Genomic DNA, 26,182 nt, shown 5'->3' on the forward strand with positions numbered 1-26,182 from the left:
TCTAGTGATGATCAGTCAGAGTTGCTGTTTGGGCCTTTTTGTTTGTTTTTTAACTGAACAGAAACAACAAATCCTGCAGCACATCTACATGTTAACGTTGTCATAGTCAAGCTAGCATAACTGAGCTATCTCCCTCTCTGTTGCTCTTTGTTTTTTTTTTCATTCAGACTTCTTCCTGATCTTGTTATCTAGTTGTGTTTTCAGTCAGTAGCAAAGCTCTGTGTTTATGTTTCTTTCACATACCAGGCTTACATTTAAGATTTAACAATGCTAGTCATCGTTAGCGAGCTGCTTTTTGGCCTCCAGCAGGAAGCTGGGGGCGGATCTTTATGGGACCAGTTAGCTTCAGCTAGCATCTCCGCAGCGTCTCTAGTTTTTGTTCTGGGTTTGAGTCACATTTCAGACCAAACCAGGAATCCTCTCTGGGTCACAGAACCCCTTTTCTTCCTGAACTCAACGTGATTTCAGTTTTTTATAATTGTTTGAGACGAACGCGGCACCATCAGGCATTTGGGATGAACTTTGTTCATCTTTTGGTATTTTCTCCTCATTTTTTCTGACGCGTTTCCTTAAAACATCCACATGTCTCCATTTGACTAAAGTGTTGTGAAGGAACCAGGAGCTTCAAAGCGTAGGCCTCATCACCTGGGCTTTCCCTAATAACTGAATGCTGTAGTAATCTTCAAAGTTTTAATAAAATCTCTCGTATTATTCTGGGATTTAGCAAATGGAAGTATCTGGTTTCAGATGTTCAGCAGCTCCACTTATTAGTTATTTTACTTTACTAATCACTTTCAGAAAACGCAGTCCAGGTTTTAAAAGAAATAAAAGTGCAATTTCATTATTAGTGTACTTAATATTAAGCCTCCTTATTGAAATTCAGATTACAGTGAGGACTTGTTTTGTGCAAACCTCACCTGATTGCAGAGAAAGGATTTTGTTTCTGTCTTGCACAACAAACGGTTCTTTAAAGAAGCGTGTCTAGAAACTTCCAGATGCTCATACAAGCCTCTTCCTTAATCCTGTCAGGCTTTATGCGTTCTGCATGCAGACAGCCAATCCACGCCGTCTGGTTTCATTGTCAAGTGAGATTTTTGGAGACAATTTAATCCTTCCATAAATCCTGTTTTGTTTGCAGACGTGAAAGGGTTGGCCCAGTAGAACCTCAGTCCAATGAGGAGGAGTTCTTAGGAGTAATGAGGTTTTCATCACTGGGATTCGATCTTTAAACATTTACTATTAGATGTGGAGTCGTGCCTCCACACACTTTCTCTGCATTGTAATGAGTGAGTGTGCGAATGCCCTCCATCTTGACACGGTCTGAGCATGAAGACTTTATAAATAGGAGGAAAGAGAGAAGTAAGAAGGTGAGAGAGGTAAGAAGGAAAAATACAGTCAGGCAGCTGAATGACAGCAAAGGAGGAGAAAGAAGGAAATTAATTCAGAAAGCAGCAAGAGGATTAGTTCACATTGAAAAGGAAAATTGCATAAAAGCATGTGTGATTGTTTAGGAATGAAAGGGGTGAGAAGAGGAGTGTTTGTGTCACAAGGTTTATGCAGTTTATTGTGTTGGCAGGAATCCAGACTTCCTCTCTGGATTCCTTCAGCAGGATGTCTGAGTGTGTTCATGCAGCGTGTGCACATGTTTTATCTGCTCCGGATTTATTTTGGTAAAGAAGTTATTAAAAAGAAAGAAGTTAATGAATCAATTCTTGTTGTCCTTAGAGTTCAAAGGCTCTTTTTGGTTTCTGCTGTTATAAAAGTCTCTGTAGATGTTTAAACACCATCAGCGTTTCCATGATGGGTCATCATTTATTGCCAGATATCAGGTTTAAGATGAGAGCAACACTTTGCCTGGAAAAGGACAATGATGTGCTTGGAGGGAAATGCAGAGCATGGTTTGGTCACCGCAGTAGCATTTTGGAATCCTGTTTGCTTTCGTGATGCTGGTGGGATGCAGTGTGTCGGTGTGTGTCGGTGTGTGTTATTGAAATAACTTTCCTGAAATTCTGGCAGCAAAGCCTGGGGCCGTTCTGCAGATATCAGGCCGATGTGGTCCAGTCAAATCCTCTGACTAAGGCGTGCCGAAGCCTCTCAGCTATGATCTGTCCAGGACGATAGTCCACTGCCTCACTTTGAAACCTTTGCACATGCTCCAAAGGCTCCCACTCTTTCATGTGCAATGGAAGTTGCTCTCACTTTTATTTCAATCCTGAAAAGCCTTAAAGTCACCAAACAGATTCAAGATATTTTATTGCCATCGTGAATTTTTATTAGCTCAGCCGTCCATCCCTGTGTTTCCAGACCAGAGGGAAATACAGAGAAGCGTTAACGGTTCGGTTATTCATGGACGATTTGCCTCTGTGGATTTTTTTATAAACACAAATAAAATATTCAAAATGCAGAAGTTGAAATATGAAGGCGCAACATTACTCAACATGCTGTTGGTTGTGGTTTGCAAAGCAGCCAATCCAGGAGCGTCGTTTATTTTCCTTGTTGCTGATTGGCTGCACTAGAAGGATAACAGTTAATGTTAGTTTCTGCGGCGCTGCTAAGATGGTTTCCAGCATGAGTTATTGAATATGATGGTACATTTGGTGTTTTGACGAAAATAGGCATTTATTCCTGTTTTCTGAGGGAACTTAAGTGTAAGACTTTGTACTTATCTGGTAAGGCACCTGTAACAAAGGAATCGGTGACTATTAATCTTTACAATTAAATAGCGCATCAGAACTAGGTTCAACTCAGGAGGAGCGAGGGAAACAATGTGTTGAACAAAACACATTTATTACACAATTTGACAATAATGAAACAGAACAAAATAGTCAATGTTTCCTTTTGGTAGTCCTAAGTCAAGTCAGTCGAGTTCAAAAGTTTTTCCTTTCTTTTTTTTCAGTTCAATTCAGTTTTCAGATCTGAATGTTATATGGTAGCTACCCGGGTAGTGTTAATATGTGCAATCCCACCGATCAAGTGGAACAGAAGAAGGTTCTTCTTTGACGTCGTAGTGGACACAATCTCAATCTGCTCTTTTGGATCCTGGCTCGCCGTTCTTCACACGATGTCTCTCAACACAAAAAAAACAACCTGCATATAGCAGAAATGTATTTTACTATTTTGTGATACACCATTCTAAGTCATTTCAGTGAAAGTTTATCTTTCACTCCATGTAAATAAAATAATTTACAGCTGCGATAACCAATTTTGTCTTTTAGCTCAACAAAACATCACAACATAATATTCACTGAATTGACATATCTTTTTCTAGCATTCTTCAATTCCGTACAGTGGAATAAATAACTCACTGTCACTAGATACCTCATCAGTATCAGTATTCCAAGAAGAAAAAAAAAGGCGCAATATTAGCAGAATAGCCTTTCAGAGTTAGCCGTAAGCATTGCTAATTTTCATACAAAACATACATTCTTAATCATAAACAAGTATCTCCGATTGTTTTTTTTTTCCTTTCAACATTGAACTGTAAAATGAAATCACAATATAACTTTTAATACATAACAGCAAAATATTAGCTTGTGGCTAATCGATAGCTAACAAAGAAAATTATAGCACAGAACTCACCGGAGATTCGCATCAAAAAAACAAATAAATGTAATATCAAAAACAAGGTTCTTCCGGGTCCGGTTACACAAGAATCGAAAAATCAACCATAGATGAAAACTAGCTCTTGAAAAATATTGAAAATAACACAGAGTTTTGTCAATAAAATGACCACAAAACGTTTCTTCCAGTTTCTTCTTCTGGTTATTCTAGTTCATATACTGCGGCATATCAATGTAGTTTTAGACTACTTGAAACCATTTACTGCCACCTATCGACAATGTAGTGTACTACAGGCTATAATTCATATTTGTTAAATTAACATGGGTTACATCCCTCCCTCCCTGACATGGCATGCATCCTCGCATGACAGGAATCTATTCAAATGGCAGTCAGACCTCCGAAAACTGGGGGAGTAACTGAATCTAATGCTTGAGTGACTACCATGTCAAGACTGCTTAGAATAGAATGCATCACTAGGGATAGTGGATTTCCTAGAGTCTTGTACATTAATCGGCTTGGTTCTAACCTATTTCTCTCTGATCGTCTTACTTCGGACATAACGTTCTCTCCCTCTTTCTCTTCAAGGTTCATTTTTTGCATTCTTGCTTCATTGTCAACATCAACATTGTCATTTTCCTCCACATCCACCTTTTCAGTGTTCATTTGCACATCCAGTGCTGTATCCCTACTCTGAACTTCAATCTCAGAATGTGGATTGTCATTTACAGGTTGAATGTTATCTTCCAAATCCTGCTTTCCTTCAAGTGGGTGAATTTCATCCTCAGGACAGTCATTCATTTGATCTGCGGCAGTTTCCTCAAGTTGTAACCCAACAGGTTCAGCTGGAGTTTGCCCTTTCCTTGATTCAGCTTGTACTGGTGCGAAAACATCTGCGTAAGGATTCAAACTCGAGCAGCCAAGTTTGGGATTGTGGTCTGCTGAACCCTGATTATTGGAGATGGGAACTTCATGCACCGTAGTGAAAGGCGGGTAAGTGACTTCTTCGTGAATCACTGGCCAAAAATCACGACATGAACCATCATCACCATCTGCCAGGTGTATTTCTCCATCTTCTGACAATGATGGACCCTGAATTGGAGCTAACCTGAGCTTGTCCACATCATCTTGAGATGAGGAATCTTCCAGTACAGAGGATGACAGAAACCCACAAGGCAAAAGCATGTCTCGATGGAGAGTTTTCTCAGGACCATCAGAGTTGAGGGGGACAACAACATACACAGGTGAGTCATTGACATGCTTCACAACTTTGTATATAGCTTAGCTCCACTTATCAGCAAGTTTGTGCTTTCCATGGATCCCTACATTTTGTATAAGCACACGATCCCCTTCTTCCAAAATGGACTCTCTAACTTTGAGGTCATATCTGGCCTTATTGCGCTGAGCAGTTTTGTGACTGTGCTCCACAGCAAGTTTGTAACTTTCTTGTAGAGTTTCTTTAAGTCTCGTCACATATTCATTGTGAGTGACTGTGTCTTTTCCTTGACGAATTAATCCAAATGCCACATCGATCGGTAGGTTGGGCTGCCTCCCGAACATAAGCTGATAAGGAGAATACCCAGTTGTGTCGTTTTTAGTGCAATTGTAAGCATGGACTAATGGCTGCACATGATCACGCCATTTGACCTTGTCATCTTCTTGAAGAGTCCCCAGCATCCCTAGTAGAGTGCGGTTGAACCTCTCTACGGGGTTTCCACGTGGGTGGTATGGGGTTGTTCTCGTCTTTTTTATGCCCAACATCTGGCACAGACTTTTAATGACCGCTGATTCAAAATTGCGACCTTGGTCACTATGCAGTCGTTCTGGTAGACCATAATATACAATGAACTTGTCCCACAAAGCTTTTGCTATGGTTTTCTCTTTCTGATCAGGAGTAGGCACTGCAACAGAGAACTTCGTGAAATGGTCTGTGATTACTAGTATGCTCTTTGTCCCTCGACTATCAGGTTCAAGAGACAGGTAGTCCATACACACTAGCTCAAGTGGCCTACTTGTTTTGATGTTAACGAGCTGTGCTGTTTTCTCAGCTCTGGCTTTGCGGCGCACACATCTTTCACACTGTCTGATCTTCTGTTCAACATCTAGCCACATTCTTGGCCAATAGAACCGGGATTGCAAGAGATCCATAGTCCTTTCAATTCCCAAATGACCAACATCATTGTGGAGACTTTCAAATGCAGTCTGTCTGTATCTCTCAGGGAGAACCAGCTGGAAAATGGATTGACCCTGATACATGCGCTTCCTGTACAGAACATTGTCAATTAAGGACAACTGATCTTGAACTTTCAGCATTAGCTGGACTTGCCTTTCTTCTTTCTGTCTCAGTCTGTAGGAGAGACGTTTTCCTGTACTGACAAGATCTATGACTCTGCTGATAGCAAAATCTTCTCTCTGCTCTGCTGCCCAGTCTTGCTGTGACATCTTTGGAAGAGTACTAGATCCTGTGATATCAGCATCAATGAATTCAGCTGGAATTGCATGTGCATCAATTGCTAAACACTCCACCGTAACAGGTAAGTTGCTGTTCACTTGATGTTTCTCACATACAGCCTGCACAGCCTCTACAGGAAAGGATATGATGTCTTCATCTCTTCTAAACTTGTCAATGAACTGCTTAATCCTTTCATCTTCAGCAGCTGCACTGTCATCAACTTCTTTAAGGACATGTGGACGCCTTGATAGTCCGTCTGCATCCTGATTTCTTCTACCAGCACGGTACTGAAGGTTGAAAGTGTAGTTGGATAAGGCAGCAAGCCACCGATGCCCTGTTGCATCAAGTTTTGCAGATGTCAAAACATAAGTCAACGGGTTGTTGTCCGTCATGACAGTGAAGTCAACACCGTGTAAATAATCAGCAAACTTGTCAGTAATTGCCCACTTTAATGCTAGAAACTCTAGTTTGTGGGTGGGGTACCTTCTTTCACAGTTTGACAGCCCTCTGCTGGCATATGCGATGACCCTCAACCGACCTCCATCTTCTTGATACAAAGCAGCACCAAGGCCATGTAAACTAGCATCTGTGTGTAGAATATATGGCTTACATGGATTAGCAAATCCAAGTATTGGTGCAGTTGTTAGCTTTTGTATTAGGGTGTCAAATGCCTCATCACATAGAGAGGTCCACTTTTCATTAAAGGGTCGGTTCCAGCCATAGTCTGACTTTAGTCTGTTATGTTTTGGTTTTCTAACAGGACCTACGCCAGCTGTTAAGTCATTTAGAGGTTTTGCAATCTTTGCATAATCCTTAATGAATCTACGGTAGTACCCTGTAAACCCCAGAAAAGATTTTAGCTCAGATATGTTGAGGGGTTTGGGCCACGTAATGAGTGCCGAAATCTTATCAGGGTCAGTTTGTACTCCCTCTTCTGACACTATATGCCCTAAATATCTCACTGACTTTTGGAAAAAATGACATTTCTCTGGAGACAGTTTGAGGCCGAACTCCTTCAGCCTATTCAAGACTTTCAAAAGTCTTTGCTCATGCTCCTCAAGGCTATCAGAGAAGACTATGAGATCATCCAAAAAAACTAAGACCTCTTTGAGGTTCATGGAGGCCATACATTTCTCCATCAGGCGTTGAAATGTACTTGGAGCATTAGTCACTCCTTGTGGCATCCTGTTGAACTCCCAAAAACCCATAGGTGTTACAAAGGCAGTCTTATGTTTATCATCCTCATCAACTTCCACTTGGTAGTAGCCTGACTTTAAATCCATCACAGAAAACCACTTGGATCCTGTGAGTGTAGCAAATGCCTCTTCTATATTTGGCAGGGCATAGGCATCCTTAATAGTTTGGCTGTTCAACTTCCTATAGTCCACACAAAGGCGGATCTGTCCATTTTTTTTTTCACGACCACAATTGGTGAAGCAAATGGGCTTTCAGACTCCCTGATAATGTTGCTGTCGTACAGTTGTTTTAAATGGAGGCGCACAGCTTCATAATCAGATGGATGAATAGGTCGTGGTCTGTGCTTAAAAGGTGTTGGATCAGAAAGTCGAATCTTATGTTTCACTGCAGTTGTGTGTCCAAAATCAAGTTCTCCTCTGGCAAAAACTTCAGGGATGGAATTAAGAGTATTTGAAATTCTAGTTTTCCATTCCTCTGAAAGTGGAGAATCAGCAAAGTCAAACTGAATGTGTTCACTTTGAGTCACTTCATAAGCAGTACAACATGTGGCAATACTGCCTATTTGTCCTTCAGGTTCTTCTTCCCCTTTATTGTTAGAGGTAGGAACAGGAGAGGAGACTGACAAGGGGAAAGAGACTTTTGCCAAGACTTGATGAGCGGGAACAACTATGTCATGGTTAGTCTCATTTTTCAGAAGGATGGGGACTTTAAATGAAGTCTGTTGTGGACTTGACATGATGTAACTGCAGAGTATCACACCGCTTGGTAAACCTCGTTGGCTGACTGGCTCTACTAAGAGTATAGCGCCTTGCTCTGCAGGGACATTTCTCACACGACCATCTAATGTAAGTTTTTTACCTGCTGGGAGGATGATCTTATTTTTTCCTTGTGTCTTGACAGACCTCACATAGTTTTTCTGTCTTGTCTTTTTCTTGTAGATGGCATGAAGTTGCCTAATGAGGGGAACATGAGTACAGTCCTCAGGGATATTCATATGCTCACTGAAGTCTTCATACAAAATATCCAGAGCATTTGTCCCTATCAGGACTGGAATTTCTGAATTGGCTCTGTTGTTTGGAACAATTAGAGCTAGGACTTTGACCAGTTTTTCCTCACCTGTGAAACTCTGAGGGAAAGTGATGTCGATCTCAATATACCCCAGATAAGGAACGATTTGACCCGCAGCTCCTTCTACTTCGAGGAGGTTATCCAAGGAGAAGAGGGGATATGAAGACAAGTGAGTCTCCTGGAAGGATTTGGAGATGGTGGTAACTTGCGACCCAGAATCAATAAGGCAGGTGTGCTTTATTTCTCCAATCGATAAATCCACAGCAGCTCTTGAGCCAACTAATCCACCTGGCAGCTGGGCTTGGCGGTTCCCACCATGTTGACAGTTATTTTGACAATGTTCTTTGGGTGTGGGACTCTTTGGAATATTTCTGGTTCCAGTATGTCCCATTACTGGAACCTGTTCCAGTTTAACGACTGACTGGTGTGCTTACTCTTCCATTCTTCTTGTTTAGCCTTCAGTTCTTTGTATTTCTGATCAACAGCAGCTTTGTTAATGGGGTTTTCACAGTTCCTTGCTATGTGCCCATCTTCGCCACACCTAAAACAGAACCAAGCTTTAGGCTGAGGTCTTTCTGAAAACTGCTGTGCAACTTGCTGAACTTGGCTTTCTGCTGTTGGCAGTTCGTGGTTTTCTTCAGCAGCCTTCTGTTTTTTTTTCTTCTGCTTTTTGGAGGGTTTTGTGGAGAGCTGTAATTGCAACCCAACCACCTGTTTCCTCAACTTCTCAGTCTCAGAGATGTATGTCTGTAAAATTTCAGAACCGGGTTCAGGACAAGGAGGTGTCAGGTCATGAAGTGAGTTGACATTTGCAATGGGCTTTGCCTTGGAAGACCCAAAATGGCGATGCATTCTGTCGAGCTTAGAGGATCGCTTATCTTCTTCGGTGCGTATCTGCAACAGGAGTTCAGCAAAGTCATGCATAGCTTCTTTGTTTATTTCTAATTGCAAGATCAAATTGGGATCCCAACATCCTCTTTTAAATTGTTTCAAGAGGTGACGATTTGCATCTGCTGCATTCACACCATTTCTTTTAATAGCAGTGCTTAAAAGACCCTGTAGCCTCTGTAGATATTCAGATGCCTTCTCACCTGGATTTTGGTTTGTGCTCAGGAACTTAGCAAATATTTCCTCACCATCCTCCACAAGGCCGTAAGCAGCATCAAGCAGTTTTACATATTCTCTTGGGTGCGCTGAGTAACCAAGTTGTTTCACGACGTCAGATACTGGGGGGAGCAAACTTTCCAGTATTTTTCTCCGGGTCACATCGTCTGAAGTGCCATCATTAAACAGTAGCTCAACATGCAGGCCCCATGTTTCATAATCTGCTTCGCCTGGAGGTTTTGGTACTCTTCCTGAGAATGGCCGTAGCCATTTTGACTGGCTTTGAGAGGGGGCAGCGTCATTCCTTATAACATGTTCCACCACAATTCGCTGAATTTCAGGTGGGTTAGTTACATCGCTGGTCAGTTTTGGAGGTTTTGTCTCAACCCTTTTTTTAGCCACGTCAGTCTGAAAACTGTTTGATTTAGGGGGTGGAGGAGAAGGGCAGTTTTCATTGAGCACAAGAATGGGCTTTGTGCGTTTTATTAGAGGAGTGGTACTGTGATCAGAAGAACTGTCGTCCGTGTCGTCACACGGTTTCGTTCCCTGAGCTCTGTAGCTTTGCCGCGTTTTTTTTAAACGTCCAAATCCTGTTAATTTGATTGGTTGTGCTGCAGCTACGTACACATACATACATAAGGAGAGAGGAAAACCATAGTGACGGTCTGCGCATATTGATACGGAATGAGTGACATTAATTAATGACGCCACTTTATAAATAATGTGTTTTAAATTTTAAGACTTTGAGTAAAAAATATCAAGTCTTTTCAAGTAAACAACTTCAAGTCGAGTCAAGTCCCAAGTCAATGGCATGAAAGTCAAAGTCAAGTCCGAGTCTTTGAGCATTTTTTCAAGTCAAGTCTCAAGTCGTGATTTTAACGACTCGAGTCCAAGTCATGTGACTCGAGTCCCATCCTCTGGTCCATAATGACAAAAATGTAAGAATAAGTAATTTGTAAAGGGAAAATGATTTAGCTCAGAACTGCAGCGTCTTCCACAAACAGACTCGTCTCCAGTTCTGTCCAGAGGTTTTTATATTTATGTTGGTTTTAAAACTTCAGTCAGTGCAGATAGAAGCTAATCTGCTGTGATCCAACATGGCACATCCACAGAGTGCTTCATTAAAACACACCTGTGTGTGTGTGTGTGTGTGTGTGTGTGTGTGTGTGTGTGTGTGTGTGTGTGTGTGTGTGTGTGTGTGTGTGTGTGTGTGTGTGTGTGTGTGAGAGAGAGAGAGAGAGAGAAAAAACATTCAGGCTTTAAACACATTAAAGGTTTTCACTTTGGAGCAAAACAAATATTTTAAGCCCCAGTAATGAGGGAAACGGCTCATGGAGACAAGAGGCCGAAGCTGAACATCTGCTCTCTGATTGGTGGGCGATGTTGCCATGGATCCCCCCAGGTGGGCGGGGCTAAGGCGACAGCACCAGGAGCTAATAAATCATGTAGTTTGTGTGTGTTTGTGCGTAAGTGATAGACTTTGGAGTGTGGGCTTGATTATCTGTGTTTCTGCACATCAGCTTCACGAAGCTTCAGTCGACTGAATCCTTCGCTGCTCTGACCCACTTTCCACGTTTCCTCCCTTCTCCCTCGCTACCTCTTCTCCATCCTTTCTTCTTCTCCTTCAGTCCACTCCTCCTCCCTTCCTCACTCCCTAATGCCCTCCTTTATTTTCTACATGCCCGTCATCCTTTTTCATGCATATGTCTCCTATATTAGGGCCAAATGCTTATTTTTAATTGGCATTATGTCTGATTTTGTTGCTCAGCTTCAGGTCAGATTAAAAACTCCCACTGCTGATGATTAAAGGGAAACAAGATTACACTCATCCTGATTTAAGTAGAAATACTGAAGCTGACCAAGTTTGTCATAAACTGAAATTTATCTCATAAAGAAACACAGGAATACAAACTAATACTAGTGATATTTAACTCATTAAAACCAGAGTTTCTGAAGTCGTTTGTTGGGTTTGATGTTTGGCTAAAGAAGATTTCTGCTTCGATCCAAATCTCTATTTGTTTATTTATTTAAAATCCTTATTTTTACCACCATGATATGCCCAAGAGAATATGAAATTATTAGCAGTTCTGCATTGTATTTTAATTATGCATCAGCATAAATTATTCTTTATTTCAGTAAAGAATAATTTATTGCCAATCAATCTGGGAACTTTGGTGTTGCCAAAAACACAAAGATAATTAGAGACTTTGTCAGAACTGCTTGTCGTCGCAAACAACATTTTTTTTTTTTACCCCTCCAGGGGGTATTTTGTGGCTCTAGTGCCCCTTATATGACAGCAGGCTGACAGGAAACGGGGAGACATGCGGCAAATGTCGTCGGGTCCGGGAGTCGAACCCGCGACGGCCGCGTCGAGGACTGAAGGCCTCCAAATACGGGTCGCGCTAACCGCTACGCCACCACGGCACGCCCCCAAACAACATTTATAAGAAAATTTAATTTAGAAATTAAAAAGAAAAAAATGTAAATTCCAATGAATTTAGTGTATTATAACTGCGACTAAATGCTAATAAGTTTATTTATGTGAAACACTGAGGATCAGCTCCGTGTCGACCGGAACAGCTCAAGAGGTTTCATGAAATATTTGGGCTGAAACCATCGACTTCTAATTCCAACATGGCTGCTTGTCGAATTTATGAATGTCTCAATAGAAAACATGTTGCTGCAGGATCAGAGGAACATGATCAGCAAAGCATTAATACTGAACTTTTACCAAACATCAACGCTGTGAGCGTTTCATCGCATCTTCTCTGCTAATCAGTTTCATCTGGTTAGCGCTTAGCCAGGCTCTCCAGACTGGGTCAATTAGAGATCAATAATCCTGATCTTTAGCTGCCTACTTCCTCACAGTGGTGTGTGTGTGTGTAGGGGTGTGTGTGTGTGTGTGTGTGTGTAGGGGTGTGTGTGTGCGTGTGTGTGAGCAGTCGATGCTGGTTGTTAGTAAGTAGTGCAGGTTTTAGTCGATATGCTGGAAACTCAGAGGCTCAAATCAATTGACAGAAAAACACAAAGTCTTTCTTAGATTTTTTTTATTCCCTTTCTTTAAATATAATTATATTTTTTGCTTATATTTCTACTCAAGACAGAAACTTGCTAATATAAATGATTAATTAGCTGGTTTGGAGAAGTGTAAACAACAGAAACAGTGATGAGCAACGCGCCTGCATTTAGTTTGTCTGATAATCAGAATAATTTCTGTTTGTTTTTAACCTGTTTGTAAAATATGAATAAAAATCAAATCTATGATTTTATGGAAAACTTTTCTATACAACCTACAAAACATTGCATGACTGGCTGGTATTTTTCCTCCAGCCCAGGCAGGAAGTGATGTAATGATCCTGATGGATCAGTTTTTAATTACAGTTTAATTCTGCAGTTTTTCAAACAACCAGCGTTCATTTCCTGCTAACTGTTAGCATGGTTAGCTTAGCTTGTTTCTATCATTCCTGAAACTGAATGAAAACAAAGCGACTCTCTTCTTTCCTCTCGCTCCGTTTCTCCGTTGCTGTTTTGGAATCGGCTCTCGCTCAGTGTCCTAATCAAAGCCAGGCTCTGCACATCGTGTCCCAGTTGGGAGCTATTTTTATCTGATGTGTGTTTGTGTGGATCGGATCCGTCCGGCCCGGCAGATAGAGCGTGACCCTGAGGCGCCCCTCGGCTGTTTGGACAAAACAATACCCGGATAAACCCGATCAAAGATCAAAGATCGATCAGATCAGCGATGTAAACTCGTACGATCCATTTCCTCCTAACCAGTTTATATTGGCCAGGATAATATTAAAATATGTCATTTACTCCAGTTTAATAACTAAACAATCATAACTTTGGTTAAACTGCTTGAATTTAGTGATGCTCTGTAAAAATTCAATCAACTGATAAAATAATAATTATTGTGGAGATGCAAACAAACTCCAGAAATAATTTTTTCCATATTTGGCTCCGTTTCTGATTTTCTCCATTAGTTTGGATTCGTTTCTCATTTCCTGCCAAAGCGAAGCAGAACCTCAGATCCTCTGAATGAGCTCAACATAGACCCGATAATTCAGACTCGGGTTCTGATCTGCAGCCGTAACGACATCAGAGGCGCCGGCGGCGCTGATCCGGCCGGCCGGCAGGATTCCTGCTGAAACCAGACGAGTCAGAAAAACCACCACATACAGAACAGGAACAGGAGCTTGAGTTGGTTCTTTTACCTTGTTAAACTGATTTATTTTAGTACTTTGACATGTTGACATGTTTATGCATCATTAACATCAGTTATACATTTACAAAAAGTTTTATATTAAGTTGTAAAAATATGGATTTTCTCTTAAAATTCATTAATCTCTGAGGATTTTCCACATTTATTAAACTTAAATCATTTTTAGTGTCACTACTTTACTCATTTCCTAATATTACTGATAAAAATCTGAATCATCCAAAGTTTTTTGAAATGAACAAGAACAGATTAATATCAGCAAAGGCTGAAGGCTGAATTAAAGAAACAGGTGAAGATTATGTCTTCACCTGTTGTGATTCAGTTTATTTTTTAGCTAATTGTGATTAAAAAAACAATAATTAGGGGGAAAAAACTATATTTTTAATTAAACAGTAAAAATAACTTCAGAAATGGATCCACATTTTTGCACTTTTATGAGAAATATTAAATTATTCTACGTTTTTTCTATTTTCTTGGCTTAGAAACAGGAAATGTTGGCCATCAAGTCGACATCTGGATAAAAAACAGAAACTTTGTGTCATATTCATAGATTTGAATTTGCTTGAATCTTTTTGCGTCAGTGAAAATTCACCTGCGGCGCCGAAACAAGCAGCCGTTACATCATTCGTTTGTTTTTCTAATAAAAAACACAAGAAATAAAATGTAACATCTGCTGTTATAAGCTGCCACCTTTTTGATTTGAATTGTTGTGAAGCAGAAAATTTGACCAATTTATTGTTTTTACAATATTGTGTTTTAAAACGTGTTTTTCTAAATGAGCTGTCGGTGGCAGAAAAAGGGTGACTGTGCCTTTAAATGTGCTCCAGGTGCGTAACCTGTGCTACATGGTGACCCGGCGCGAGAAGATGAAGCTGACGCTCTGCGACCTGCAGGAGAAAATCTTCCACCTGCAGATCCAGCTGCTGGAGGAGGAAACGGCTGCAGGTAAAACGGCAGCATATGATTATTTAAATATCATTTTATCGTCTGATAAAAGGATTTTCCACAACAGAATGACACTCAACATTGTTTGATATACAGTACAGACCAAAGGTTTGGACAAACCTTTTAATTCAATGAGTTTCCTTTATTTTCATGACTATTGACATTGTAGATTCACACTGAAGGCATCAAAACTGCATTTTCTTGATGAGCTTCAAGAGGTCGTCACCTGAAATGGTTTTCACTTCATAGGTCAACCTGCCTGTCAGGTTAATAAGTGGGATTTATTGCCTTATAAATAGTCATGAAAATAAAGAAAACCCATTGAATTAGAAGGTGTGTCCAAACTTTTGGTCTGTACTGTATATATTTTATTTTTCTTAAACAAGTCTTATTTACCTGGACTGACAGTAAATATGATTGTGAAGGTTTAGATCAGGGGTGTTCAAAGTGCGGCCCGGGGGCCATTTGTGGCCCCTGGATGGATTCTGTGTGGCCTTCCAACACTTTCCCAATTCTTTTGTTTTTATAATGGAAAGAGTTTTACTTTTTCTTCAACTGAACCTGTAAAATACAACACAGATTTGACCCATCCACTACACTTTTTCTAAAAACAGCTAATTTATTTGTATTTTCATTACTGGGAATAAATTAAAAACACTTTATAGACTTACAAATATGGAAAATAACAGAGGTGTGCCGATCGATTGGCCGATTTCCGTGCAAGTGTGTGATCGGTGATCGATCAGCGTCTCTAGTTGCCGATCACCTGTATCTCCTTCTCAGCCTGCAGCTGCTCTCCTCCTGCCTTCTCGCTGCGCAGCATCAAGTCCTGTAGTGAGGAACTTTAACGCTCTGAGTGAACCGGGACGTTTGCGTGTTGCGGCAGGAAATGACCTCGGGGGCGAAACACAACGACTCTAATAAGATATTTAAAAACCAAACACTTGATTGATTTGGCTGCATGGAGGCTCAACGCAGGAACCAAAGACGTCCGGATCCAGACAGCAGGTAGAGCAGCGCAGCTTCCAACACGGTCAGAAAGATGAACAATAATTCAAGTCTTGAGCTGCAGAGCGAGACGCCGGTTCTGCTCCCGCTGTTGGACCGTCGCTACTGGAGGTGATATTTCAGACGGAGCCGCTGAACCTCCAGACGGTGAACTGTCACAGCGAGCAGCAGCTGAGCTGCAGCAGGGAACTGAAACTGATTTTAGATATGTGGTCAAATATGTCTGTTATATCTAAATTAGGTCAATTTATTGCCAGATAATTTAGTATCATTTATATGTAAAGCGGAAAATTAACAGCCAATCCAGGCAGCAAGAAATCTGATCAGAGCCTCCCTAGAAAATAATGAAAAATAATGAAGTGACTGTAAACTGTCATTAAGACGTAAAACATTATATGTTTTATTTAATGCTTTGCAGCTAAAAGAGAAAAATTCTCAGTAATATTTTATTTTTGTTTTAATGTTGGCCCCTGGGTTCATTTTGGTACAAAGCAGGAAACGGATATTAAATATAATCAGTTTGTTAAAAAAACGGGTTGGGAGGTCGATTAGTTCCCCGCCTGCAGTGATGCACCAATAGTCATTGATCGATCGATCGATTATAGAAGCTGATGGAAGCAAAGAGTTTACTAAAACTATGAAAGAAACGTGAATCATGAGACTGAAAATGACAAGAAACAGAAAATAAAATTCATTTTACTGCTTTACTGGAAAACTCAATTAATCCCAGATATTAAAATGATTATAAACAGATCCATTAAAATTTGCCCCTGCGGCCCATTGAGACGCAGCTGGAAGTTTTAAACTCTACTAATAATTACAATAATAATATTTGAACTGTTTGTGGTGAAAACGGGATGAATTCGATGAAAAGCCTCCATGGCGTCTCTGAACGATGCAGAGAAACACACCGGCTTCTGAACGAGTTATTAAAATTCACCATAAACTCCAGTAACGTTACATGAAATATATATTTATCATATTTTTATTACTGTGGCTGCTGAATGACGGCTGTTATTTAGATGATGTGGAGCCTCTTTAGCTGGAAGAGTCGCGACCCGCCATGGGCGAAAGCTCGTTGTCATGGTAACCCCACTAAACGGTAACGACGGTGAACTTTCGTCTGCGGCGCTCTTCATCCTCCAGGAGGGCGGCGCACATCTACACGCTCAATTAAATCAAATACAAACACTTTCACTCTCCCCCCCTTTGTGTTGCTCAGTAGCTCACTCGCAAAGGCGCACACACACACACACACACACACGCACACACGCACACACACACACACTCTTCCAGAGCTGCTGACTCAGCAGATTGCTGCCATCAGGTAGCAGGAGCTGCTGGCACTAAACAGCCATATCTATTCACACTGCCACAGGAGTTAGATTAGAGCCAATAGCTGGTGTGTGTGTGTGTGTGTGTGTGTGTGTGTGTGTGTGTGTGTGTGTGTGTGTGTGTGTGTGTGTGTGTGTGTGTGTGTGTGTGTGTGTGTGTGTGTGTGTGTGTGTGTGTGTGTGTGTGTGTGCGTGTGTGTGATAAAGAGCAGCAGAGTGAAGAATGAGCTTGTCTGCTAGAATGATTTGTCGTGTAACTCACCATCTTTCCCCTCCTGTTTTCTTCTCTCCATCCTCTAATTATTTTTCTCCTCCATCTGTTGCTGTGATTTTCTCTCATTTGCAGGATCCTCCTAGTATTTATTTTCCTCTTTGCAGTTTTATTTTGGCAAGAAAAAGACGGTTGTTTAGCTGGTTTGTTCTTTCACACAAACCGATAGATGCATCAGTATCCAGCGATGAAATAAAACCATAATTCATATTTTGGTTTTGCAATGAAACCAGTGTTTCCACCAACCGGAGCAGGATGGGAATCTTAAAGATGAGCAGGTTAGGATAGATCTACGGCCGAAACAAAATATACAAAACTTACATATTTTACAGTAAATTATCAGTTCTGCCTATTCTGAGCTGTTTTAGGGTTTCTGTCACTTTAAATCCAAACAAGCTGCTGGCCACGCCCCCACCTCGACATTAACACTCACACATCAAAGGGGCTACAAACAGATGCACAATTATACAACTGTACATCTTTGAAAAGCATTGCTGGAGCCTCCTGCACAACCAACCAAAATGCAGCAAGTGGTTTCTGGATGATGAGTCAACAACTAAACTCTTGTCGTGTCCAGCAGCCATTGTACAGGGCATAAAGCAGGAAAACCAGCTGGCCAAACACTGGAGATCAGCAGCAAGAAACTTCTCACTAACGATGAATAGCATTGGTTTTAGCTGCTAAGTTGTCAACATAACACGCCAAGTTTTAAACGTTCGCCTGATATATAGAAGAAAAATAGACGCAGTGCTTTGATGCTAATGGTCAACACTACAACAACTGGAGAAGGTCAAGAAGAAATAGAGAGAGGAAAGTAGCTCAGTTATGCTAGCTTGACTATGATGATCTTAACATGTAGATGTGCTGTGGAATTCTGTGTTTTGGTTCTGTTAAAAACAGAAGAGGCGACCTAAACACCAACTGACCAATCATCAGTAGAGCAGGGGTTTAAAGTAGCTAATCTACCACCGCTGTGTTAGCTTAGCTAATAGCAGAGGTAGCTAATGTAGCACAGCGATCACTTAATATTTTTATTATTCACTGCAATAATCCTTACATCTCCAGGTTTCATTTAGCTAACGGTTCTGCCCAGCAGCGCCGCTATGGATGGAAAGGAATCATCTTTTTGCTCTCCAGCGTTGGGCAAAACTTCCAGATGTAAACAATAAGATGCAACATGTCTAGAAAATCAGTTTCCGAGTTGATCTTTTGTTTCCACATCTCTCCTCTCACCTGCCTAAATCAGAACAGTTGACCTTTGACCTCCTGCCTGTCTCATGCTGGCATTTCCATCATCCTCCATGTTTGTCATGTCGGGGTTGCATGAGTCGCGCTCTGAACCGTTAGCATGTCGCTATCAAGGCTGGGCAGAGAAAAGTCTCTGCAGCTCCGACTTAAAGCACAGATACAAGAAAAAATCAAGAATAAAACATATTTAGATCAAATATCAATCAATGAGCTGAATGCTTCATTATTTCAAAGCTTTTAAATAGTTAAAAAAATTATTTACCTTGTGAATATGGAGAATTAGCAAATAAAAATGCTAATAAACAATTTAATGTCTTTTTTAAGCAACATTTTATTGCCTTTAGTGAATATCAACATGTGAAAAACTCAGACCTTAACATCAATACAGTGTAGAGCTGATCCGTTTATTTAATTAACCAATTATTAACTGGACAGCAAAAGGTGCTTAATAGGAATTATTTCTCTCATTTTTTAACAGAATTTGAACCAAAAACACTAAAACTGTCATTTCAGAAGTTCTGGTCAAACAGATTTACAGACTATCATGAAAATATTTACATTTTGTCCAGTTTGCCTTATTTTCCACTCTGAGTGTTTTTTTGTCTCTACTCCAATTGATGATTAATTACTAAGTTGACGATTATTTCATTGATCGATTAATCACGATTAATCGTTTCGGAGCAGTTGCTCATTTAAGCACAGGATGTTTTCGTCTCAGTGTTCCTGTTAAATTTGTGCAGACGCAGGCTGGAGGTGTTATTGTTATTCAGAAAACGCTCCACATTTATATTCCAGCTCAGAGCCGCCGGTGACAAGCCGACAGCGGTCCGTATCGGTCTCTGATCCGCTTTCAGCAAGTGGAAAAGTACGAGTTTTAAAAATACAGCGAAGAGGAGGATGGCGAGGGCAAGGAAGGTAATGAGGAAGAAAAGAGACTGTAGAGGGAAAAGTAATGAAGTTCAGGCAGGAAGGAGGAAAACAACTTTCAATGCACTAATGAGCTCAGGTAAGAAATGCCTTACAATGGCTTCACTCGCTGCGAAAAGAGAAAATGAATCACACACTTCAGAGAGATAAACCCCCCGGTGGCGTTTCTACCTCTAAACAAGAGAAGGAAGGATGATGCTGCAGAGAAGAGAGAAAGGACAAAAGAGAATCAGGAAAAGCACACATCTTTTTCTTTTCTTTTTTATGGGGGAGAATACGCTGGAGGCGTTTACTGCTGATGCTTGGATTTGTGCAGAGATTACAACCTGCAGGGGAAACTTTCTACACTCTGCAGCGGCGCCTTCAGCTGCCCTTGAAAAACCCAAAATTAGTTTTCCTCCTTTTCTAAAAGAACAAGATCAGATTAGGAAGAACAGAGGAACATGTAGGAGAGCTGTCCCTGGGAGATCGGGAGATTGTGCTCTTGTTTCCCAGGAGTTTAACTCTGCAGGTTTTCCAGATTATTTTATGTTTTTGCTGAAGCAGGAGAGTTTTGGTGGATGTACCTGCAGCAATTCCCAATCATTTAGTAAAACTAAAAAACATCATTCACCTGAAACCTTCACTCAAGTTCAGAGTGTCCTTGAAGCAGCAGAAGGATTTACACTCTCCAGTATTTAACATCTGAAACTCTTACATATAGAGAAAAACTTCAGTTTGATACTTTCTGCACATGCTGAGGAGAATCAGTATTTATGGAGGTTTGGGAACCAAAATGTTTGAGACGTCGCTAAACATCCATAGACAATAAAACCATTTACGTTTAAAAAGATTAGCTACTGTGCTTTCACTCTGTGTACATAGAAACCTTTAATATATCCCTCACCATTATGAAATCCGTAGCATTGCAGTGTCGCTGTTTTCATCTGTAGTAACTGGGTCAAACGGCGGCGCCATCTTGTGATGTAATCAGGGTAAGTCAAACCGTAAATGACTCAGGCTGATTAAGGCTCAGAAGTGGAGGAAGCTGTGAGCGATTACAAGGCATGCAATTTAAACATAAGTCCATATAAAATCCACTGCTTATATTGATTAGATTTCTGTCCTTTGGAAAATGTTTGGTTTCTCTAAGGCGCACAGGTTGGTCCTGGAGGGAGAACCGGTGAACTGGTCAGTCTCAGTAGCGGCCGTCAGAGGGAACGAGGCGATCTGTAAGCCAGGTTTAGCGAAGGTGACGACGCGTTTCCACGCTGTGGCTGCAAACATCCCCATGTGGTTCTGCTAATCTGCTCCATGTGGAGCCCAACGGCTCTGATTCCTCTCTCAATAATACAAACCGTGTAGGTTTCTAATAGAGCTGCAAAAATATATATTTTATGATTGAATGAAAAATTATTCTGTCCCTTTTTTGCTAATTATTCATTTAATTTTCTGGAACAAATGAAAGTTACAGTTGGCTGCACAGAACAAACATGAATAACTTGTCACATAGTGAGGAACTTGTAACAAGCTTTTCTCGCCGTTTTATCGAGTTTTATAGTCGGAGCTTTTATCAGGTCGTTTATCAGCTTTAACTCAAACTTTTGTTTGCACAGCAGGAAAAGCAGCTACAGGATTCAATTAGAAAGGTCTATTCATTTTTTTAAAATCCACAACTTATCAAAATGTGCATGAATTTAACACACTTAATGTGTCTTCATTGTTTAACACATTAAGAAACGTTTTAACTGAGACTAAATGAAACTCAAAGCCTCCTCTAAACCGCATTATTGGCAAATGAGTGAAATGTACTACAGTGAGGGTATGCTGTTATTCCCTCACCAGAAACAAGCCTGAAGTGTTGCTTTGATTGACAAATCCTTTCATCTCCATGGAAACCCCTAACCCACTCCACTCCTCCAGACTAGCGGCAGCAGCAGTCAGGAAACACCTGGTGGAACGATTAGCTCCTCACTGAAACGCTCTAAGGACGGCTGATAACAGCATAATGGAGGAGCGTGCTGTAAAAGAACAGGAGCTTCTTAAAGAGACAGAGCGTATATGTGATATATAAAACATTTTGATGTCAAGTAACAGTTACTTGATTGTTCTGTAAAATGTCATATGGAAAACACAAAACTGCCCCTTCAACATTAATATTTTTAAATTGGATATATATATATATATATATAATTAATTCTCCCCTGCTTATTGTTTTTGTCCTAATTAAAGAGGTCAAAATATTGTCATATTGTAATAAAGGGATGTACAAACTTTTGCATCGAGACCCAAAACCCCCGAGCAGAAAGTAATCAGGGTCAGAATTTTATTTTTCTTCCTCATGTAAAATTGCTAAACTATTATTTTGAATTTTTTACCTGCATATGTAATATTTTACATTGATCTTAATATTTACAGTTATTTAACTTTTGGGATTTATTTAACATTTTTAAGCTATAAAATGTTTTTACTTTAATCCCAGCAACGAAAGTAAAAAATGTTTTTTACATTTGCCATATTTAGACAAATGTAATGGAGGGGTGTGGCCCGACTAATGACACATTAATAATAATAATAATAATAATAATAATAATAATAATAATAAAGAAAACGCAAGAAAAAATTGGTGTGTTTGTTACTTTTTAGGATATTTTCTGTGGCAAATTTAAATCTTCTTAAAAGGAAAATGTTAAAAAGTCTTTGATGGCCAAATTTGTGCCATTCTTGAATTGCCACACAAAATTAATCCAAAGGCCACAAATGGCCCCTGCGCCTCACTTTGGACACCCAAAAGTCATATCTTTTGCTAATAACTAAAATATTTTTACAATGTTGGTGCAGAATGAGTGTTTTTGTCATCCAGGGCTGAAGGTTAAGACACAGCAGTTAATGTGTCGCTTCTCCCAGATGTAAATGAGGCTTTAGTTGAAGAATCAAACGCTGACAGAAAGAGGAAACCAGATTCTGATGAGTGTGCAGCTTGAACCTGGAATGATTTGGTTCCCCAGGCTGTTACTTTCCAGCTAAATCTACCTTAAACTGAATAGATCAGCTAAATCCCTAACCTGAGCCCGTCTTCTGTCTCCCTGCAGAGAAAACCCAGAAGGCAGAAAAGAGGAAGCAGAATGGAGTGAAGGATAAAAGGAAAGAGAGAAGGAAGCATGGCACCGGCAAGAAAAAGGAGAGGTGGAAGTCTGACAACGGCTCCCTGCTTAAAGAGCTAGGTAAAGTGTGTGGGTGGATTTTACTCTGGCTGAGTTTTTACTGAGTTTCTTATTTCTGCTCGATTAAAATATTTCTACATATTTTAATGTTGTGGAGCAAAAGCTGTCACAGCTGAGTGAGATCATTCAGAATAACTTCAGTTACTTTACAGAGACCCAGTGGGAAATACAAGAGTTAATATGATGGTCTAACTGTAACGCAGTGAAAATGTTCAGTTAATTTGTCATAAAATGAGTCGACAACTTCAAGAACAACAATTAGTTTGATTGTTTCTGACAGGAACGACAATTTAAAACCATTAGATTTTGACCTGATTCAGGCTGAATTCACACCGGCCCTGTTTAGCCAGCTTCAACCCGACCCGCTTCAACCCGACCCCGTTTAGCCCGCTTCAACCCGACTCTGGTCCATTTTTCCATAAACTCCGGTTCATTTGGTTTGGTGTGAACGCTAATCGACCTCTGACCTCTGGTCCTCCAAACCTCGGTCTGGGTTCGGTTTGAATGTGAACGCCAAGCGGAGCGGAGACCGCTCCAAAAGCAGGAAGTGGACTACAGCGCAGGGCATTCTGGGTAAATACAACCAAAGCTAACACGCTAGCCTAGCGCTAGCAGCAGAAATGGCTCCTGGTCTTCAGCCAAAGACTAAAGAGTCTTTGGCTCCTAACCCTAACCCCTAACCCTAACCCCTAACCCTAACACTAAAATCTGACGCCTCCATCTTGTTTCCATCTGGTGAAGAAGGAAGTTGCTCTCAGTGTCTTCAGAGGTTTTTGTGTCGTTTCCTTCAGTGGTTCTTGGTGCAGTGCCCCCACAGGCCAGGAGGGGAACAGGTTGGTTTGGGTCAGAACCACAGCAGCTGGAGGTGGAGCAGGTGATGGAGTTCTGGTTCCAGTAGAACCGGGTCGACCGGACTGAAGGAGGAAAATCATCTTTAATAATTATAAATACTATAAATTCAGATCTGCACTAAATGTTAAATCACAACTGAAAACACTGCCTGAGGTGTTATGCATCCAGACTCTGCTTGCTGATAATATATTTAAGGAGATTTTCATTGCCACACTTTATATAGATTTTCTTGACTAAGGTCTACTTACACACACACACCCACACACACATGCTTTCTGTAATGCAAGGCTACAAACGTTAAAGTAGAACATTATTTACAACAGTTTAATGAGCCAAAGGAATTGATCAGCAGGTATTTTAAATGGGTGCAACATGAATGAGATGATTAATGATGGAACTTCTGTAGGTTTTATAGCTCAACTGTTTGAGTTGTTGAAACTTTCCTCACCGATGGAAACTTTACACGTTGCTGAAACTCGATGCTGAGCATCAGACACCTGAGAGAGAAACTAAAGGTCAGGGTGCAAAATACGAACCAAAATGGATTTAAAATTTTCTCCAGGATGTTTCTTGTTATCACTGCTGGCGGTAGAAAATGTCTGGATGTATAAAACCCAGTCACAGTTTGTCTCCTCTTCACCCGAGCTGTTTGTGTTTACATCAGTAAACTGTGATAACTAGCAGCCTGGTCTGGTTGTGCTTTATCTCCATTTCTAGTCGTCCTTGTTTGTCTTCTCACTGGATTTGTCGCCCATATCTGTCCATCTGGCTCTGTGTTATGAAACCCCATCTTCCTGTTTATTTTGCTTCTTTTTCTTCCACCTGACCGCAAAGGGGATAAGAACTGCAACTTGACGCGGCATGCATGCTGGGATACGGTCACAGAAATTGCGTTTCCATGACAAATAAGTCAGTGTTTGTGTTTGGTTTGCTGCTGTTGTTTTCACCAGGGTCGATTTACGTGTCTGACTCCGCCGTCCATTATCAGTGTTATATATATAGTATGCTGCTCTCAGTGTGCCGTCTCTGTGTTTGTCTTTGCATGCCGTATGTGTTCATATCTCACTCTCTCTGTGTGTGTGTGTGTGCGTGTGTGTGTGTGTGTGTGTGTGTATGGGTGTTGTGTGTCAAGCCATCTGTTCCCTGTCGGGTCTGGTCCTGCCTCTTCCTCTGTGTTTTCAGAGACGAAGATCCACCTTTACTCTCTCTGAAGCAGCAGGTTATTAGCTCCAGGTCAACATCGATAAATTAATTTTTTTTTATATTGTAAAACAAAAACGATGTTAATGGTGTTGATGTTTAAAGCTTTTTGCTTGTTTGCTTCCTCTAAATACATATTTCTCATGGGATGCCACACTTCCAGTCTTAAAGGGCCAGTATTGTGATTTCCAGGCCGTTCTATTGCATAATCCAGTAACTGTTTACCTTCAGTTGTTGTAAACATGCTTATGTTTATCAAATAGGACTTTAAAACAAGTTTTACTTCCTGATTCCTGTTTGAAATTGGGCCTCTGTGTCTTTAAATCTCCTGCTGTTTCTGAAGCTCCGCCTCCAGGAAGCCGTCCCAACATGGCTCCTCTATTAATGTTTCTACCAGCGTTGCTCTGAGCAGCAGCTCCTATAATGAGCTCAGTGGGTGATTGCTAATTGCTGCTGGCTAGTCTGGAGGAGCTGAGTGGGGGAGGAGCCTTGAAGGTGGGGCTAGGTCCACCCAGGTATATCAACAGCTGAATGGTTGCCATGGAGATTAACATGGAGGGAAAAACATTATAACATGATGCAAAGCTGAAAAAGAGAATTTTACATGACACTGCCCCTTTAAATCTGATTTTCTGAGACCTGCAGATACTTTTTGAAGTAAAACCCATGAATATCTTATTTAGTGTGAAACATGTCTCTCTGGTTTCTAACCCAAGCCGTAACCATAGCGACCTTCCACCAGGTGACATGTGGGTGTTTCTTTTCCTCCTTCCTCCCTCTGGTCTGCTGTCCTGTCCTGTCGTTTCCTTCGTCACCGATTCCCTCCCTCAGAGCTCTCCTGATTCCTGCAGAGGCATGCTGCGTCATGGAAACAGCCGCTGTGTGTGTGTGTGTGTGTGTGCGTGTGTGTGTGTGTGTGTGTGTGTGTGTGTGTGTGGGATAGCTGGTGTTAAACGCACCCTAACAGCACCTCCTGCTGTCGGATTATTACAGGCGGTTTAGGATTTACAGGAGAGACTTTTTCTCTGAAACCTCCTCTGTGGTATTTCAGGTATTTTGGGAACGCTGCAGATTTACAACAAGAATTTAGTTAAAAAGGAAAACAACAACAAACTATTAAATACAACAAATCTTTAGCAAGCCGAGCAACTAAAGCTGCTTTGTTTAAATAATGATACAGCATGAGTATCATTTTTGGGTTCTCTGCCCACCTCTGCTCTTTGATATGTACTTTATAAGTTTTAATTGCTGGTTATATTTCTAGCACTAATATTAAAGAAACTGTTAGCTAATATCCCCCTGGAGATTAATAAGGTATATTTAATTCTGTTGTAATGAAGTTCAGCAGAAATGTGACTCGTCTTTGTTTTTCTGTCCTGTCAGGTTTGTCCAAGTCGTTTCCGTTAGAAAGCTCTCTGTTCGACAGCTGGCTGGCCAAGTCGGTCCAGATCACCGCGGACGACATGCTGAGCCAGTGGGCTCTGGACGGCCAGCACAACCACAAGGGCAGCAGCCTGCTGTCCGACCAGGTACGGCTTGTTATTTTAATGAATGGGAACAGGAGGGAGATCATTTCTGAAGCTGCTTTGGCTTTTACAA

At 40.9% G+C, this 26,182-nt stretch overlaps 1 protein-coding gene across 1 annotated transcript in view; it reads left to right on the forward strand.

Moving 5' to 3' along the window:
• The window catches only part of jade2 (jade family PHD finger 2), a 141,103-nt gene that overhangs the window by 111,209 nt on the left and 3,712 nt on the right, over nt 1–26,182 (forward strand). The window contains exons 11-13 of the mRNA XM_023341959.1: nt 14,423–14,540; nt 22,400–22,531; nt 25,967–26,112. Coding sequence (XP_023197727.1) covers nt 14,423–14,540; nt 22,400–22,531; nt 25,967–26,112 — 396 coding nt within the window. The remainder of the gene's footprint in view (nt 1–14,422; nt 14,541–22,399; nt 22,532–25,966; nt 26,113–26,182) is intronic.

The sequence above is a fragment of the Xiphophorus maculatus genome, chromosome 11, assembly GCF_002775205.1.
Source record: "Xiphophorus maculatus strain JP 163 A chromosome 11, X_maculatus-5.0-male, whole genome shotgun sequence".
Lineage (NCBI taxonomy): Eukaryota > Metazoa > Chordata > Actinopteri > Cyprinodontiformes > Poeciliidae > Xiphophorus > Xiphophorus maculatus.